Source organism: Aspergillus mulundensis (assembly GCF_003369625.1).
Source record: "Aspergillus mulundensis strain DSM 5745 chromosome Unknown scaffold_0, whole genome shotgun sequence".
NCBI classification, from domain to species: Eukaryota; Fungi; Ascomycota; class Eurotiomycetes; order Eurotiales; family Aspergillaceae; genus Aspergillus; species Aspergillus mulundensis.
In genome coordinates, this window is record NW_020797888.1 from 4,275,275 (window position 1) to 4,292,587 (window position 17,313).

Below are 17,313 nucleotides of genomic sequence, written 5' to 3' on the forward strand. Positions count from 1 at the left end.
TAATAAATATAATAATAAAATATATATTAGGGGAATCACGTGACTTATAAAATATTTTATTTTTATTTTTAAATTTTATAAAATATCAAGTTTTTTAATATATTTTACTTTATAATATATATTAGGCTTACTAATATATATTAGGCTTAGTAATATATATTAATTTATAATAATATATATTATTATTTAATATAAATTGAAAATAATAATATAAATTCAATAAGATATGACTTTTCGACTATATTGACTCTTGATATATATCAGCCGGCTGATACAAATGTGGGCGTGCTGATACGGTATCACAAACCCCCCCCAGCGCCTGCATGGCATTGTACCTAGTATAGGTGGCTTGCTCTTCTTCGTAACAAGGTTAAGAAATTGGACTAGGCATCTCCGGACTGGCTCAGAGATCACGCTTTCTTGCATCACCAGGTTGGCCGGCTATAGTTGTGGCGCCTATGCTATCTTTGCCGTGTTTGATAAATCGAAATAGACTAACCAGAGATTAACAAAGGCTTTATCCCAACAGCTGAACAATATAATATAATATGTATGTATGTATGTATGTATATAAGATGACATGATAACGGTTGAATGTTATGTCAGAAAAACATGATGTTTCAGCAATTGCTGCTAGCAATCGAGGGCATGATTGTCTTGGAAAATCGTGTAATCCTGCCAAGATATAGTAAAGTTGCTTTTAAAGAAAACCAATGCGCCCAACGCCGGGGAAAAGGGGGGAGAGGGGGTAAGAGAGAAGAGAGAACAGATAAACAATACAAGTAACTCTAGGTAACAGGACGGCGCGGCTTAAAGAAAGACTCGGGCAGAAACATAACTATCACACCATTAACCCGTTCCAGCATATAGTTAGACTTTTTATATGAACCCCTTTCAGCAACAGCCAAATCGCCTGAAAACTGTCGAAGAGGAGACGCATATCCGGGATGTTCAGTGCCCGACCGAGGAGGATGATGTACAGAGTAATAAGATGAAATCTACGTAGTTAAGCTCAATGTGATTTTATCAACCCAATCGGTTATATCCTTGGCTGCAGACTCCCATCCGTCAGGAACAGCAGCTCCAACCTTGCGCGCAGTCTAACTTGCAAAAGGTAAGATGATCAGAACCACAAAGCTTTTTTGGCACGCAGAGAGTACGGCTGGGTGTTCGAGAGATCCGGCTTCCTGCGGGCGGAGATTCCGGTTGACCAGTTTATAAACCTCAGGGCATGATTGCCACTGTATATGCACTATCCCTGCATAATGTCCTATGTGATTTTGTTAGAATCACGCTCATCACTTGGGAGTAAGATGGCCACTGACACTGGCAATTCTACTTTTGCTCCGCACTTTGGGACCGTAGAAAATAAGTGCCCAGGGGACCATTGTCAGGAGTAAGCTCTGCGCACTAAGATCAGACATTTCATCAGACATTTCCTCGTTGTAATAACGGGACTCACAATGCCGCCCAACAAACTCGATGCGCCCGCGAAGGTCAATCGTCTGAACATGGCTTCAGCAAAGAGTGGAAATGTCCCGGCAAACATGTTTCGACCTGCCACATCATTAACTCGGGCTATTTCCATGTGCACAACCTTTGGACGGGGAAGTACAGAATGACTGCGCGGCCAGTGCCGAGCTAGCGTAGGGACCGTAGGTGTCGGTCAAATAGTTGAACACAGCGAGATAAATGGAAAACAGGCCCATTGTCGCACAGCCAATGGCCAGTGTAGGGAGTGTCCAGTGGACGGACGGCGCGAGGGTCCCGGCAAACCAGAAGAGCGCGATTGGAAGAAGTGCGCTCTGCACACTGCTCGGATACAGGCGGCCCTCGGGTGTGGAAGGAACCCTGCGATAGCAAGCGGCGAGTATGTTGTCTTGAAAGCACCCAATAACTGTGGCAATGAGAGAGCCAGTGCACATTGCTATGGCGATTTACAGGGGTAAGCATGTAGCACTGAAAGGTGATCTGTTCCTTGATCTTAGCCTTACCTGCAAAGACTGCGCCGTTTTGCTCCAGGTTGAAGTGGTGGTTAGTTGTAAAGACAAGGGGAACGATGCTGAACGTCAGATATAGAACAGCCCAGCTGAATGCAGCCCATAGCGAGAAGAGAAATACCACGGGTTCCGTGACCAAGAGCTCTGCAATGGAGATTAAGGATCAGCCCAGGCACCACAAATAGTGTCTCGAGGAAGGACTACTCACGGAACGGCCGATACAGACTTATCCCGAGCACCTGAGCCAGAGAGGTTCTGAGCTCATCCGACTGGACTTTCCATCTGATCCTCAGTGTCCCATGCACCGAGCCAGTTTCATCAAGTGGGATCCCAACGTCCACCAGCCCAGCTTTCTCTCTAAGCTCATACCACGTGTTCAGGGCCCTAGCCTTCCGACTAAGGATAACACTCCCTCGAGTTTCGTCAAATAGCAAAATCACCAGAAGAATAGAAACTCCACAGGTAACCACCTGCACCCAAAACACCCACCTCCAGTCGGCCCTCTGCGCCACAAACCCCGAGACTAGGGGCCCAAGCCCCGTCCCAAAAAGAGCAGAGCCCGTAAACAGTGCCATCGGTGTGTTCCTCTCCTGTCGGGCATAGATATCACCAATCACGCCGCCTATCGTCGAGCTAAACGAGGAGCCTCCAATGCCCACAAATAGGCGCGCCACTAGCAAGCCGGGGAACGACGTTGTCAGCGCGCACCCCAGTTGCGCAACAAAGAAGATGATTCCTGTAACAACAAAGACGGGCTTTCGTCCGTTGAGCTCAGAGAAGGGCGCCAGGATCATTGGGGCGATGCCGAAGCCAACTGTAAACGTGGTGATGCCGAGCGTCACTACAGTGCGTGTAACATCCCACTGTGTCGTAAAAGACTCTAGCGCGGCGTCGTAGGCGCCAGCTGCATAGCAGACAACAGTGGAACAGAGACAGGAGAGGGCAATAATTGTGTGTTTGCGGACTCTGGACCAGGTCAGGGGTGAGGCATACTGAGCGAGATCGGTGGGCACTGGCGCGCGTGACTCGTCTGCTCCCGTTGGTAAGAGTTGGCTGGGATGGGGTAATAACGTCTCAAAGGTAAGGTATTGATATGTAATTGAGTCCATTGTGCAGCCGCAATTTGTAGATTTTTTTTTCTTTTACCGGGTTAGGGGCGAAAGACAGTAATTCCGTGGAGAAAACCAAATAGGCCTGTTCAGCTCACAACAAGAAGGTTCAGTACCTATATAAACCTATAAAACACCATATTCACCATGGCAAGTATACATAAAAGTGATTTCCTGCCATGTACACGATGAACAAATGGATAGGACTTCCCCAGCCCTGGTTAGATTGCCATCAGAAGATTCAAAGAATGCGTTGTTTTACGGAGATGTGTCGGGCGTAGCTGAACTGGGGTTTGTAGCATCTATGGATGGATACTCTGGTTGCTGATCTTCGTATTTCTGCTGTTACCAGGCTGCGCGAATATTCATTGTACGGTTGTGCAATCCTATGAGGCTGCATTTCGTTGTCTTTTCTTAGTGCAGTAAACACGAGGCCGCACCAAGCTGACTGCAGCATACTCGGCCCCAGGAGGAGGTTGTTTCATACCTTATACAGTCAGCCTGTACCTAGGTAGCAAGGTTAACCCCTACCATACTCCTCTTTCATATTAAAGTCTCAACGAGTTATCTAATTGGACATGCGGTGCAGCACTGTACCATCATGTTAGTAGATATGGAAGGCCGGAATTGCGGTGAAATGACCACCATTGAGTGAGTAGGAAGGCCATGAAAGCGTGAAGACAATTAACAAAGGGTGTTGAAGTTGAATCAAGACAAGGATTGATTGTTTGAACCCGAGACCTGTTACGAGACATAGTTGCGCGATTTGCAGGTTTACCGGTCAGCTTATCTTTCGCTCACAGAAGTCGATGGCTTACTTTGGGTTGGTAGATACGTATCTACCCAAGTCTACCTAGGTAGGGAACATGGGAGCTCATTATAAATACCCCATCAATCATCATGACTCCCGAGTTATTATGCTGATACCACCACCCGCACCGTTGACAACTGTTCCCCTTCACAAATCTCCTCTTTTTCCCCACTTTGGCGGTGCAAGTGACTATGGCTTCTGAAGGAGCAACGACAGTTCTCAATTTGGACCATTTATCTTGGACGAGTGTCGCAACTCGAATCTACCGGTCGTTAATCGAGGTCAGCAACGGCCTTAAGGCTGAAAGAGTGCTCTTTAAGAGCTCTCTACCCTTGGACCACATGTTGCTGAGAAAGCAGGCCGAGGAAGCTCTTGAGAGAGCGTGGGCAAGTCCGTACCATTGGTTTGCCCGATGTCACTGGATACCAGATGATGAGGGCGGGCTTGCATTGATTATTCTGTCGACCCGCCAGTACAATTCCTACAGTCCCTCTCACAGCGGCCTCCTGGCCGCCATTTCTCTCATGGAGAGCTCAGAGCTTTCGCCCAAAGTGTTATACCGACTCGCGTTCGAACTCGACAATCGATCGCTTCGCCACTCTGTACCGGAGTCGGCCGACAAGGCTATGCTGAAGCTCCTCTCTGTGGCAAAGAGCAACAGTCTGTTGTTGGCAGCTCTCGCAGCAGAGATTCTGACCAACCAAGGCATTCCGACCTTGCCCACGCAGGCCATTTTCAAATCCCAAGAGAATGCAGGAAGCTCAGCCCATCTGGTTAGCAATGAGACGCATGTAGCGGCTACCTTTGAGACCAGGATCAACGTCGATAGTTACAACTTCTTTGAGCTCGTTCATCCAGCCTACTTCCGTCAAACTGTCGCCCTGGCCGGTCTGGTCGCTCATTTCGTCAAGACCCCACACCCGCATGCCATTGATGTCGGCCCAGGGCCCGGTACCAATCTCCTTGCCTTTCACGAGTTGATGCCGGACACCCGAGTCCTTGCTATCGAGCCCAGTGACGTGGCGTTCTGGTACCTACAAGACCACTTCAAGGGGAACCCCAAAATCACCTGTCTGAAGGAAGACTTTCTGTGCGTCTCGCCTGATGTGGCAAAAATCGACTACATCATGTCAACGGGTGAATCGCACCATTTCAACACAGCCGCGTTTCTCCAGCGAAGCATGGAATGGCTGCGGCCCGGGAGCTACTGGTTCATTGCCGACGAGATGATCACCCCCTATGTAACCCGTGTCCAGCGCAGCCTGAACCTGCTACGCCACCACCTTGCCTACATGGCTCCCCTGTGCTTCCCCTGGTCCGCGGTGGCCAAAGACGCCGGAGGAACCGACTCCAGAACACCCGACGAACGGGCCTTTGTTGATGACTATAACCGCAGTGTTCCCCTTGCCAAGTTCTACGCAGATAACGAGGACGTCAAAGCCGCGGAGGCTATATGCAGGGCCCTGCTCACACGCTCCGAGCAGTTCGGGTTTACAACAAAGGTATCGGATCTGCGACTTTCCTTTTGGCGCCTTCAGTGGCTTGAGCTTCAGGCCCTCGTTGCCGGGCTTGATTACGAAGTTGAGCAGAAGACGTCGCCGCGGCATTTTATCAAGATGGCGGAGGGGGCTGGGTTTACCCTGATTAGGCATGAGCGCGTTTATGGAACGGATGGCCCTTCGGAGTTTGGTGGTGGAACGCATGTAATGGCTTTCCAGAAGAGTTGAGGGATACTGCTTGGCCTAGTAAGCGATTGCGCTTGTTATATCCTCATGCAAGAGATAAAGTGTGTCCAGCCGGACTTCTAACTCATGAGTACTCGAGGGGTTTTCCTCATATGCGAAACTTGCTATCAGGGTGTAGGTAATGCACCGGGCATGATCCACTCCACCTGGGCACGCTCGGGGCCAGTCCCAGGGCAGAACGCAGACATTATGCACAATGTACGGAGTAGATGGATTCGGTCAATGGATTCAGCGCGACCAACGAGTATAAAACTAACTGTAATTCTAGAGGTTATTCCATATTTGAATGTGTCAAGCCGACAAGCGAAAGGTCATCGCAGACCGACTCCTCCGCAGCGTTCCTCATCCCGGAGAGCTCAAACATTAAAATCACGCGACACACTATTGTAGAGCCTACAAACCTCGCGATGAGTTTAAGGCTATCGAGCCATCCTGTGATCCCCCCTTCATTAGTAACTGGATAGTAGACAAACGCCAAACGTAATAACCCTTACCAAGAAATTGCAGCGTACTGAAAGTAACCGTCCCATAGAGAAGGTGTGCGGCAGTATAGATAGATGTCAACCAAGACACTGCAAGAAATGGCAAAGTCTCCGGGACCTCTCCCAGTTGCAGCTTTCCATGTGTTATGCACGGCGTTGCTTCATGCTTTAGCCGGTCTAGAACCGCATTCGTCCATGAGCGGGTTATATTGTCGGGTTTTGCATTTTTCGTCTGCACCGCCAGAGCCAGGCACCAGATTCCGCAAAGATAGGTTGGAACAGTCAGAGCCGCCCACAGTACGGCGTAAAAGTCTTGGTCACAGTCGATCATGTTAATGGTCTACCGCCCAGCATAGAACGCCGCTAGATACACATTCGCGACGGCCCCCGCAACAAGCGCATATTGTACTATCGAGACACAAGCCGCCTGTACCGGGGAGAAGTATATCGGTGCCAGCCGTCCCTTTCGACCTTTCAGATCTTCCACCGGACTCGGATAGACGAATGTACGGAGGGGACTGACGGAGGGGGAACCACACGCGAGGAGCAGTGCGAGGAAGGGTCGGCGTCTGGCGAGAAGAGCGAGCTCTGCGGTGTTGGAGCCGAGAAGCGTGAGGATGGAAGGCATGAGGCCTAGCGCGATGACGGCGCCTGAGATGTCGCCTTTGATTGCTTCGCTGGTTTGTTCGAGAATGCAGTTTAGCAGGGGGTGGCAGGTGTTGGGTTCTCCGGCTTGTTTGCGTGCGAAGAGGTCGGCACACGCGCTGTCGCGGATTCTGATGAACTCTGCCCGATGCATTGGGAAGAAGTTGACAAACCGCGTGTCTGTTGCGAAGGCGTGCGAGACGCAACTCGCCAGGATTAAAAGGAGCATGGTTTCGGCATTGCTCAATCCCGTGTCGATGTCCATCGCCCCTGGGGGCAGATCTACGTTCGCACCTGTGTAGAGAAACGAACGATTGAATTGTTCAGATCCCGAAAGAAATAACAGCAACGAGTAGGTGGGGTCGATCGCTCACAGACGTCCTGCCCACCATGACGGACTCTCAACGGAGGTCGCATCAACCGAGTGGCGGAGAACATTCTGGCTTTCTGTCATGTGTAGCGATTATGCAGGACAGACCAGGCGAGGCTCTGGTTGTTCGGACCCATCCACCAGTCAGACGAAACACACGCTGACGACTATAGCATGTCCCAGATATATACCAGGCAACAGGGTGAAGAACGTCTGACCTTTTCAGCGACCATCTGGGCGACAATTTGCGGCGACATGGAATCTCGACGCCAGCTAGGGTAGGCCCCGGGGCCTCAGGTACCTACTGTCTACTTCCAGCAACATGCTTCCTCGCCAAGAGCAAGCATGCAAGCTACAGAGAATCATCCGCCGAGCAATCAAGAGCGGGTCAACAATACTCCTTCCGGTCTAGAGATCTCCCGGAGACTTTGTGAACACGATCGATAACACTCCCATTCCTTTCTCACCCCGCCGATTGGTTGTTCGCGAAGGACGATTTCACCGACAGTATCGCATTCTAGTGTCTAGCGATGTTGACTGAAAAGGTGGGCAAGATGATGGCAACCCCGGGGGCAACGAGTCTGGCGTACGTGCATGCATTTTCAGTTCCACCTGGATTCCCCTCGAATCCTTGCTTACTTTTCATTGCGCACCTTAGAACGACGGCAGCAGGAAAGGAAACATGCAGCCCGTCTCGCTCAGGAACTCACCTGCAGTATCCCTGCCAGACTTCAGCGCCCTCTCCAGCACTGAATTACTACCGGTTCCCGCATCCTACCTTCCAGCTCCTACCCGTTTTCAAAAGCCAAACTTCAACACCAGCAGGTCTGACAGAATACTCTGAATCTCTCCAGCAGCTGTTCCAGCTCACTCTGCGTCACGACTGCACTGGACGCAGTAAGTTCAACGGCGAGAATGTCACCTTTCACCTCTGACATCAAGTCAATTGACTCAGCCGGGTAGTCAATTGGAATATAGTCTGCCAGACAGCAGGATACCCCGTCGTCGATCTGATACTCCGTCCCAAGGCCGAACTCTAGATGTATGACGTGGCTCATTGGTTGAGTGTCCTTGGGCCAACCCGTGGCGTTTGACACAATGCTTTCCCACTCCGCTGCTTGGTGGGGTAAGGACTGGGCTTGCTGCTCTTGGACAGCATGGAGGAGTTCCTGGGCTCTTTTGTGTTTTGCGTGCTGCACACGGACCGGGACGCGGTTCAAACACGGGCCCATTGTTCGGTGGATGCCGGGTACGTCTACGTCGCGCGTTGAGACGAGCTGTGCGAAGATGACGTCGTCGGATTCCCATTTTTGCCGGAGGACGAGAGACCAAGCTGCTTTGACGGCTGTGGCGAGGGTGATTCCTCTCGGTAGAGGATGGATCGGCATGGTTGATTTGCTGCGGATGAGGGTCTCCTTGGCTTTGGGCTTGTCGTCTGACCTTTGCTGTGGAGAAGGAGGAGGTGTTGGTAGGCTGTTGGTGGTCGGATCAGCGAGATGGCGCTTCCAGAACGTGAGTGCCTCAGGGGTCTGTCCGTCTACGATGCTTTGCATGTAGGGGGCGAAGTCGATTGACTCAACGGGGTGATTGGGGTCTTTATAAAAAGTGCAGAGGTCTGAAAGGATTGCCTGCTGGCAGAGGGCGTCGTATTGGGCGTGTGAGAGCTGGATGATCAACACATTATCCCGTGCTGAACCACTGACCAGAGTCAGTTTGATGGGTGGAATATCCAACGGACATGCTTCTTCGGGGGATAGTGCACACAGACCCCGTGCGGTCGATAAAGCGTCGTCGGTGGTATGAGGGTGCAAGGCAAGGGGCACTTCAATGCGTTTCAGAACAACCTGGTAGAGCCTGCCATCCTGACGGGTGAAGAGCGATCGAAGTGCAGTGTGGGCGTCTATCAAGCGCTGGCATGCGGCTCGCAGTCGATCATGACTGATGGAGCCAGAGAAACGAAGCAGAAAGCAACCACCTTCGTTGTGCAGCCATTGCTGCGTCCGAGTGCAGGGGAAAATATCAACCACCGTTTCCGGATCGATGCCAGGGGGTATCAATTGCTTAAACTGTTCCTTGCGATCAGCCGCGGTAGATGCGCCTCCTTCGCTGCGAACCCTTTCTCCAGCTTCGCTTCCACCACGATGCTCAGCCAGCTCGGCTAATGACATCTGCTGGAATACATGTCCGGCCGTAAAAGAGAACCCGACTTCGCGCGCTCGACTGATCAACGTCATCGTTGAGATGGAGTTGCCGCCGATCCCGAAGAAGGTGGCATTCATGCTGATGCTCTCAGGGTCCAGGTCCAGGATCTCGGCGCAGATGTCCCGGATCATGATCTCACCGTCACTACATGAACGACGGTGTTCCTTGTCGATCATGTGGTATGCTTGCAGCTGACTGCCTAGCTCGGAAGCTTTGCTGCGAAGGAGCTTGCGATTCAGCTTTCCCGAAGGCGTGAGTGGAAGGCTTGTGAGAGAAAGGAACGTAGTCGGAACCATGAATCTAGGAAGGACATCCTGCATCGCCCTCTGTGCATTTTGGCATTGGCTTGAGAATTGCTCCGTTGTAGGCGCAAATAAAGGTTCGCCAGCATCGCCTCCCACTTTTCCATCTTGCATCGTAACGAAAGCTACGAGAAGGGCGTCATTGTCGTCGCCAGTAGGACTCACCACCTCAGCAACTGTGGCCTCCGCTTCAGGAAACTGCTTCTTCAGCTGGACCTCCACCTCTGCGAGCTCTATCCGCTGGCCTCGCAGTTTGACCTGGGTACCAAGGCGTCCAACATACTGAAGCAATCCAGTTTCCGGCCGATATCGAACCAGATCACCGGTCTTGAGGAATCGCCGGCTCTCACCAGGTCGCAGCTTCCGGAACCATGCCGGGTTCTCAATAAACGTGGCTGCCGTCTGTTCTTCATTGTTGAGATAGCCGCGAGCAAGAGACGGCCCTGCCAGCCACAGCTCGCCTTCCGCTCCGATGGGAACAAGATCCTCGGATTGGTGGGGATCAACAACAAAGCAATGCGCTGCCCACGGATAGCCCATGTCAGACGGCTCCGAGTGGTCTGTTTTATTGTCAACTAATGCTCCCAAGCTGTTCTCACTCTGCCCATAGCACGTCTTGAGGTCAACTCGTCCTGTCCATCGCTCTAGATCTAACCGTGTGGCTGCCTCGCCGGTCAACACCACAGTTCCCAAACCGGGGACTTCGTTTGGGTCAAGGGCTCGAGCAACCGATGGTGTGATCTCTACCCAGTTCGCGTTGAATTCACGCAATGTGCTTGCCAAGCTATTCTGGATTTGATCGGATGATGGTACGCAGAGACAGGCACCATTCATCAGTGCACCTAAGTGGTCCAGGATACTGATCACGAACGAGTAGGACGCAAATTGGAACATCCTGCTATTCCGACCGAGACCCATTCTGTCTGAGTACGCATCCATCCCGCTGCATACAGCTGCATGCTGGACCACCACAGCCTTTGGGTCCCCAGTCGATCCTGAGGTAAAAGCCAAGTAAACTGCCTGATCGGAATGGCCTTTAGGTAACAAAGATGTTGTCCATTGCTGATCGCATTCGTCTTTCGCTATCAGCACATCCGGGCCATACTGACGCGCTCTCTCGGACAGGTCTGAAGATGTAATAATGGCGGCGGCCTCGGCTATTTCACACATTCGCTTGATTCGTTGATCTGGTAATGAAGGATCGACGAGGAAGATGGCACTCCCGGCTTTGAGGACGGCGAGAAGGGAGACAGCTGTCCACATGGACTTGTTGAAAAGCAAGGCGATGAACTTGTTGGGACCGCATCCGTTGCAAACTAGATGAGATGCCAGAGTCGTCGACATGCGATCCAGCTGGGAATAAGTCAGACTGCCATCCCAGGCGGAAATGGCTTCAGCTGAGGGATTGGCCCTGCACTGCTGAGTGATGATGTCGTGTACGCAGCAGTCCTTCCGACGCAGTTGAACCCGAGAGTTCCACGCCTGGATCTGCTGGAGGTCTTTCGAAGGGATATTGCTCGCCATTGTGCCCTGGATGATGATTCGCGTTGTCAAATCGGTTCCATGGGTTGCTGCCTCTTATGAAGAACCCAATCTCGCTGATCTCCGATCAGCAGTTCGTGATCGACGAGCCAGCGATCATCACAAATACGTAAACGACCCACTCGGCGCACGCGAAGGAAACGAGTCAATGACGAAATCCCACATTATTTTAGCCTTGCCCCTTATTATTATGATGATGACGGAAGCATTGCTCTCTGCGGCCTTTATTGTTTGACAACCACTCGCGATGGCCAGCGAGGAACTCCCGTGGCACGTCCGTGTCCGGACCAGCAAGCGCTTCATTGTTGGCTCTGTCATCATCGCCGTCTTTACCGTACGTTTAATTCTACGGAGTGGTTTGTCCTGATTTCATGGTCGTGGCTAACGCTGACAGGACACCGCTCTTTATGGGTATGTCTAGCGGAGATACATGGGCCTCGATATATCAGGCTCCCAGCTGACAAGGATAGCCTCCTCACACCTGTCCTCCCAACAGTCATCCATCAACGATGTGCTGTCGCAGAACAGCAAAGTTAGTGGCCTCGCTGTCCTCATGGGAGACCGGATGATAACAGTCAGTCAGTCCAATTCTTTACCTCCCTGGCCGTGGGCATGATGGGTGCTGGCAACATGATCGGAGCATGTAAGCATCAACCGATAAAACATACTACGTCGAGTTCGCTAATGAGCACTTTCAGGTCTATTTGGCTACCTGGCTGGTACCTCACCCTGCTGTTACCTAGACTCCCTAATCGTCCCAGGGCATGCGTCTAATCAGAGCAATAGACCACACCCGAAACCGACGCAACCCGTTCCTACTAGGCCTATCCATCTTCATCGCCGCGACCGCCACAATCTGGGCTGCTCACCACATCGCCCTGATGGTCATTGGGCGCTTCTCCCAGGGCCTGGCTTCAGCTGCCGTTTGGAGCGTCGGACTTGCACTACTGGTCGACACTGTCGAAAGCGAGCATGTTCCGTCCGCAATGGGCTGGGTCAATCTCGGATTCTGTTCGGGGACTGTCGTCGGTCCCATGGTCGGCGGCTTCGTGTACTCGTACGCCGGGTTCGACGCTGTTATGGGCGCGGCGGTCGGGTTATTGGGGGTGGACGTGGTTCTTCGGATTCTGATTATCGAGAAGAGCGACGTTGACGCAACGTCAAAATTGAAGGATGACAGCCCTGATAACGAACGTACTAACCTCCTACACCAATCCCGACCAGACAATCACGAAGTCGAATATGAAGACAGCAACGACAGCAGACAGAGTGAATCTGAGTTCGCGTACAAGACTCTCCTTAGCTCACGCAAGTTCCTCACGAGCCTCGGTTGCGCCCTCGTTCAAGCCATGACCATGGGCGCATTCGAGGTTACGCTGCCGCTGCATCTTCAGAAAGTCTCAGATTACGCCCCATCTCAAACGGCTCTTGCGTTCGTCCCACTCATGGTTCCTGCGTTCTTCGCGCCCCTTGTCGGTACGTTTCCCTAGTTCATCTTGAGGCCATTACGTTGACTAGTATAGGAACCGCTTGCGAACACCTAGGAAACCGCATCGTCGCATGGACTGGCTACGCGGTTCTCGGTACAATGCTTGTCCTGCTGCGCTTGCATACCGGCGACAGTACGATTCAGCAGGTTGGATTATTTGTGGACCTCGCATTTATTGGCACGGCGATGACAATGATCATGACGCCTGTGCTCGCTGATATCTCGGTTGTTGTGGATGCGCTTGAGGAGGAGAGGCCAGGCAGGTTTGGGCCAAGGGGAGCGCAGGCACAGGGGGTGAGCATATTGGGCTCTTTCTACTTCATACAACTCTCATTGTTGACTTGGTATAGTATGGACTTTTCGAATTGTTCTACTCCGGAGGGACTCTTGTGGGACCTTTGCTAGGTGTGTGCCCTGTAACTGTGTCCGTGTGCTACAGTCAACTAATGAGGCAAATTATGGCAGCCGGCTGGTTGAGAAATGATTTCTCGTGGGGTGCGATGACCCTGGTCCTGGGTAAGCAGTTCCTTCCCTGCTTGTTCTTATGCCGTACTGAATCGTTAGGGCTATTGAACTTGAGCACCACTGCCCTCATTTTATCTGGACCTTAAGTCCCCGTGCAGTAAAGACAGTCTCACGGTCTGCTCCAGCTAGCCACCAATAGTTTTGATAGCAGGCCGAGTACTATCAAGACTGCCCCATCTATCTGTTGGAATCTAATTGGTTCGGAGAGTCTCTGGCCAGTATTTAGCTGTTCCAGGGTCCTCGTCCCAGAGAGCTCGAGGGAAGACCTCGAACATGTCCTGCAGCTGTCAGGCCACTCTAGCGTGGTTGAGTTAGGGCTCGCTTTTGGGCCCGGCTCCAGTGTGATCCACCGGGCCCCCTCCAGTCTTCTCTTCAGGTGGCAACTGGATTACGGTCCGGGGGTACAGCTTTATGTAGCTACCTACGATTATACAACAGCGATAATTCTCAGTCATTGGTTTTCTTATTCACCCTAGATACATACATTGCCATATTCTAATTTCAACCTGGTATCATAGCATATCATCCGTTGAATCAAACATCATTCCTGGTACAAACCCCTCCGCCTCTTCGTCCTCACTCCCACATACATGGGGTCTTCAAGCATTGCTCAAGTGCCCATGAAGCACGGTAGATACTCTGCTCGCTTTAGAGTAGGCACTGACAATGGCGGGGTTGGCGAAGGAGACGGTTCCGGTGTGCAACGCTAGTTTGCCGAGGAGGCTACACTATACTAGAGGTACCCTCGGTATCATGTTTACGTCCTGAACTACCATGCTTGAAATTCTTTGCACAGTACATTATCGTCGAACCTCGTATCTTGAAAACAGAAACTGGTTTTCAAACCCGTTCACAACCCACCCTGCAAGGACCTCTGGTAATTCCACCATCACCGCCACCATCACGCCGTCATTTTCGCTGCCTTCGGAGGGTTCAGAAGCTGGACGGGGCTCGCCCGATACCCGGCAGAAAGGCGGAAATAGACGGCGGCGGGCTGGACATGGTGGTGGATTGTGGGTGTGGTTGTTTTGCTGAGGTGTGTTTGGGGGTGGGGTTCAAGGTCGGCCATTTCATGTCCACTTTAGGAGGATGATCAGGAAGGCGAATATGTGATTGCCTGAGTTGAATCTGACGAGTCAATAATGATGGGATGGTCTTCAATTCAAGTTGTCGAACTGGGAATGCATGCCCTGCACACGTCTAGGCCGAGTGGTAGGGTGTCGGTGTAGAGAATATTTCCACATGGCGGATGGTCTTTTCTTCGCCGGATGCAATGGGAACTTTTGCATATGTTCTCCACGGTGTTGACGTTTCAATGCAGCCTGGGGTCTGGCATGTACAAGGCACTCCCGTGCTTTGTGGTAATGCTGCTCATGGACCCGGCCTCCCTGGCCATACATTTGCTGTTTCTGTTTCCCGCCTCTTGACGCATGGATTAAACACTCTCAGGCTCACCCTTTGGTACTCGTCACGACCGGACAGCCCTCTGGATGTGCCGACTGAAGTCGACTTCCACCGTCATCATTCTCATCCGCCGGATTGTGCTGCCAATAATGGCTCCGTTACCTTCTGGCGAATGATCGCCGAAGTCCTTGGAAGACAAATCATCTGCATCATGACCGGAATTGCATGTAGGCTCCTGCGGGCGCTGATATGTTCTGCGCGTATTTCGTGCCCTGAATACCCTACCCCTGGCGCAACCATTCAACGCCCAAAGTAACTAATTTGAGTTCAAACTCGCGCTTCCCCGGCACATCTACCCGGTATGGCTCTCGAGTCTCGACCTCGTTATCTACTCTCCAGAGAGGCCCTAGCTGTTCTATCATGAGATACTCGGGATCCTGGGCCCCCACCGCATCGCCCTATAGTGATTCGTCAATGCCGCGGCTCGTTGGACCCATGAGTGAGGTTTTTACCGATTGAATCACTTCTGGCTCGGGTTCTGCTTCAGATTCTTCCTTCGACGGTGCTGTGATCGGACCTTGATGTATACTCTACCCCTCGACCACCATCTCGCCGCATTGCGAGCTAGAGCACCTACTATGTTCGCGAGAATACCTCTAGACTCGATTTATCTCGGCTCCGAAGGACGTAGGTGATCATCAAGAAGGCATGCCGTAAACCTAGGCCGTGAGAGACGCAGGTACCCTAGTATCATAGCGGGGACACAACAGCATAAAGTTGGTTGACAAGTGAAGACAGCCACCCTTCACCACCCTATATTTGAGGCATCTCCCCGACGATTTCTGTACCCAAGCTCTTTATCTGGCTCAGGCTTGCCAGTAGTCGGGCATTTCGAGAAATCTAGCTGATCGGCATTTGTAGAGTTAACCTTAGGACGAAAGGCAACCGACGATCGGTAGTCCCTCTATAGCACAAATGATCCTGACAACCTGACACAACTGGAAGATAGCCAGTCCGTTTGCATTCCCCTTGATTTGGGCATCCTACCCAGATTATGGACCTTGCACTGGTGTAAAGGGCGTAGACCCTGCATGAGAGCGCGATATGTCTCTTTGGGCACACGTCTACCTATTGGCGTGTCGAGGTCTTCATCTACTTTCTTCTTTTCTTCACCCTGAACCGGTCATCAGACTTTAGGCTAGCGAGCTCCTACATACAGCGGGGTGCAAATGCTGCCAGTGATCATGTCCCCAAGATCGTAGGGATTGTTCATGTCTAGACGCGAACGGCCCTGGTAAAACGTATTCAGGATTAACCTTTGGGCAAATTGTTCGGTGATCTTGTTTTCCAGCTCGGTGTCTTTGCAGTGGAAGTACATACCGGGTTTAGTGAAGATTGGGAGAAGACAACAGGGAATGATCAATATCTGGTTGTGCCAATTGCTGCATGGCTGGTGTAGAGCAGTCCTGAACTTGTCCCGGAAGTAGTTCAGAGTGTCTGCAGGGCTGCAGAGTAAGTGTTGGTCGTGGTGAAGTTCAACTCGGCTCTATCGGGCTCGCTTCTTGAACGCTTCGAGGCCTTTCGTCTGCATCGCGATTCCTTCGCGGTAGGTGGGAAATCGCCTTGTTGACCGAGCAAAACCCTGCGAATTGCTCACTGGAGTAAGGTGGAAGAGCGGGTTCAGCTGACTTCAGGCTTAGAATATCTCGTCCTCATTGCAGGCTGAGACGATCCCCCGATGGCGCCCAGGAGGCAAGTGAGCATCGACATCCTCTTGCCCCACCAGATCCGGTGTAGACCTTGAGGTTGCCTTGAGAGCACCCTGGGGCATCTGGCGAGACCCACCCAGCAGCGGTGTCACTCGGTTCTTTCTCTGTTCCTCTAGACGCCGATGCGATATCGTAGACCCTGTGGATTTTCTTGTTTCGCAGACAAAAGCGCAAGCTGCTCGTGGGAGTAAGGTGCTATAGCAAGTTAGTACAGAGTATATCTCCATAAATAAGGGACAAGGTGGCCGTGCAGCGACCCTACAGGGGAGACAAACGAAAAGATTCTCCCCTCTTGCGCTTCCATGAAGCATACCGTAGAATGTCTGCCCCTTCAACGATCTTGCCTTCGAGGATTCCAGCGTCCAAGGGCCATTTCCCCATCTCCATCGGTATCAGGGCGTCATCTCCGCCCCCGCCCCATATCGAAACGGCGCCCTCACCTCTTCCACGGCCCCCTCGCGAGAGTCCGGCATCTGTTGGGGTAGCCCTCCTGGGTGTTCGACGTCTACCCTATAGGCTCGTCAGCATCACCCGCTACAGAAGACGATTTGCAAATATCCTCAGTGCCTACCCTATCACCCCCGAGAACCCGAGGCTTCAGCGACGGTCTCTTGAAGTACGATTTGAGCAAGCCGCACAGGGTCCTGGGGCTGTTCTGCGGCACCGACAAGCATGCAAGCAGTCTGCTAGTGCGAATCTTCGCAAAGCCAGTAGATGCCGGTACCCATAATATTCTGGAGAAGCGCACTTGCAGCGAGTAGTCGAGACAGAACCTGGCAGGTAGGGCGCGAAGCGTGCGAGACGTCAGTCTTGGATATGCTCAGATAGCTGATGGATGCAGACGATGGCGGACAAGTCGAGGGGCAGCGGCAGAGACAATGGGGTATAGGGAAGGAAGAACGAGAGAACCCTGTTGCG

At 51.9% G+C, this 17,313-nt stretch overlaps 6 protein-coding genes across 6 annotated transcripts; 3 read left to right on the forward strand and 3 right to left on the reverse strand.

The window, feature by feature from the left end:
- Positions 1–1,298: 1,298 nt before the first annotated feature.
- DSM5745_01148 (MFS general substrate transporter) lies at positions 1,299–3,109 on the reverse strand (the record flags this gene model as incomplete). The annotated part of the gene is made up of 6 exons (XM_026743164.1): positions 1,299–1,301; positions 1,353–1,403; positions 1,463–1,557; positions 1,616–1,927; positions 1,995–2,144; positions 2,209–3,109. 6 exons carry the CDS (start codon positions 3,107–3,109, stop codon positions 1,299–1,301), a joined length of 1,512 nt encoding a protein of 503 aa, XP_026609009.1.
- A 1,002-nt stretch (positions 3,110–4,111) lies between these two features.
- Positions 4,112–5,647, forward strand: DSM5745_01149 (class I SAM-dependent methyltransferase; the record flags this gene model as incomplete). The annotated part of the gene is made up of 1 exon (XM_026743165.1): positions 4,112–5,647. The coding sequence occupies one exon, from the start codon at positions 4,112–4,114 to the stop codon at positions 5,645–5,647; it is 1,536 nt and encodes a 511-aa protein (XP_026609010.1).
- An 840-nt stretch (positions 5,648–6,487) lies between these two features.
- DSM5745_01150 (uncharacterized protein) lies at positions 6,488–7,230 on the reverse strand (the record flags this gene model as incomplete). The annotated part of the gene is made up of 2 exons (XM_026743166.1): positions 6,488–7,086; positions 7,167–7,230. 2 exons carry the CDS (start codon positions 7,228–7,230, stop codon positions 6,488–6,490), a joined length of 663 nt encoding a protein of 220 aa, XP_026609011.1.
- Positions 7,231–7,974: 744 nt separating this feature from the next.
- Positions 7,975–11,190, reverse strand: nrps6 (putative nonribosomal peptide synthase; the record flags this gene model as incomplete). The annotated part of the gene is made up of 1 exon (XM_026743167.1): positions 7,975–11,190. The coding sequence occupies one exon, from the start codon at positions 11,188–11,190 to the stop codon at positions 7,975–7,977; it is 3,216 nt and encodes a 1,071-aa protein (XP_026609012.1).
- Positions 11,191–11,455: 265 nt separating this feature from the next.
- Positions 11,456–13,308, forward strand: DSM5745_01152 (MFS transporter; the record flags this gene model as incomplete). Its single annotated transcript, XM_026743168.1, has 10 exons — positions 11,456–11,542; positions 11,603–11,619; positions 11,679–11,740; positions 11,792–11,851; positions 11,907–11,927; positions 11,995–12,684; positions 12,732–12,991; positions 13,048–13,102; positions 13,163–13,213; positions 13,262–13,308. 10 exons carry the CDS (start codon positions 11,456–11,458, stop codon positions 13,306–13,308), a joined length of 1,350 nt encoding a protein of 449 aa, XP_026609013.1.
- A 3,406-nt stretch (positions 13,309–16,714) lies between these two features.
- DSM5745_01153 (uncharacterized protein) lies at positions 16,715–17,125 on the forward strand (the record flags this gene model as incomplete). The annotated part of the gene is made up of 1 exon (XM_026743169.1): positions 16,715–17,125. One exon carries the CDS (start codon positions 16,715–16,717, stop codon positions 17,123–17,125), a length of 411 nt encoding a protein of 136 aa, XP_026609014.1.
- Between the last annotated feature and the right edge of the window lie 188 nt (positions 17,126–17,313).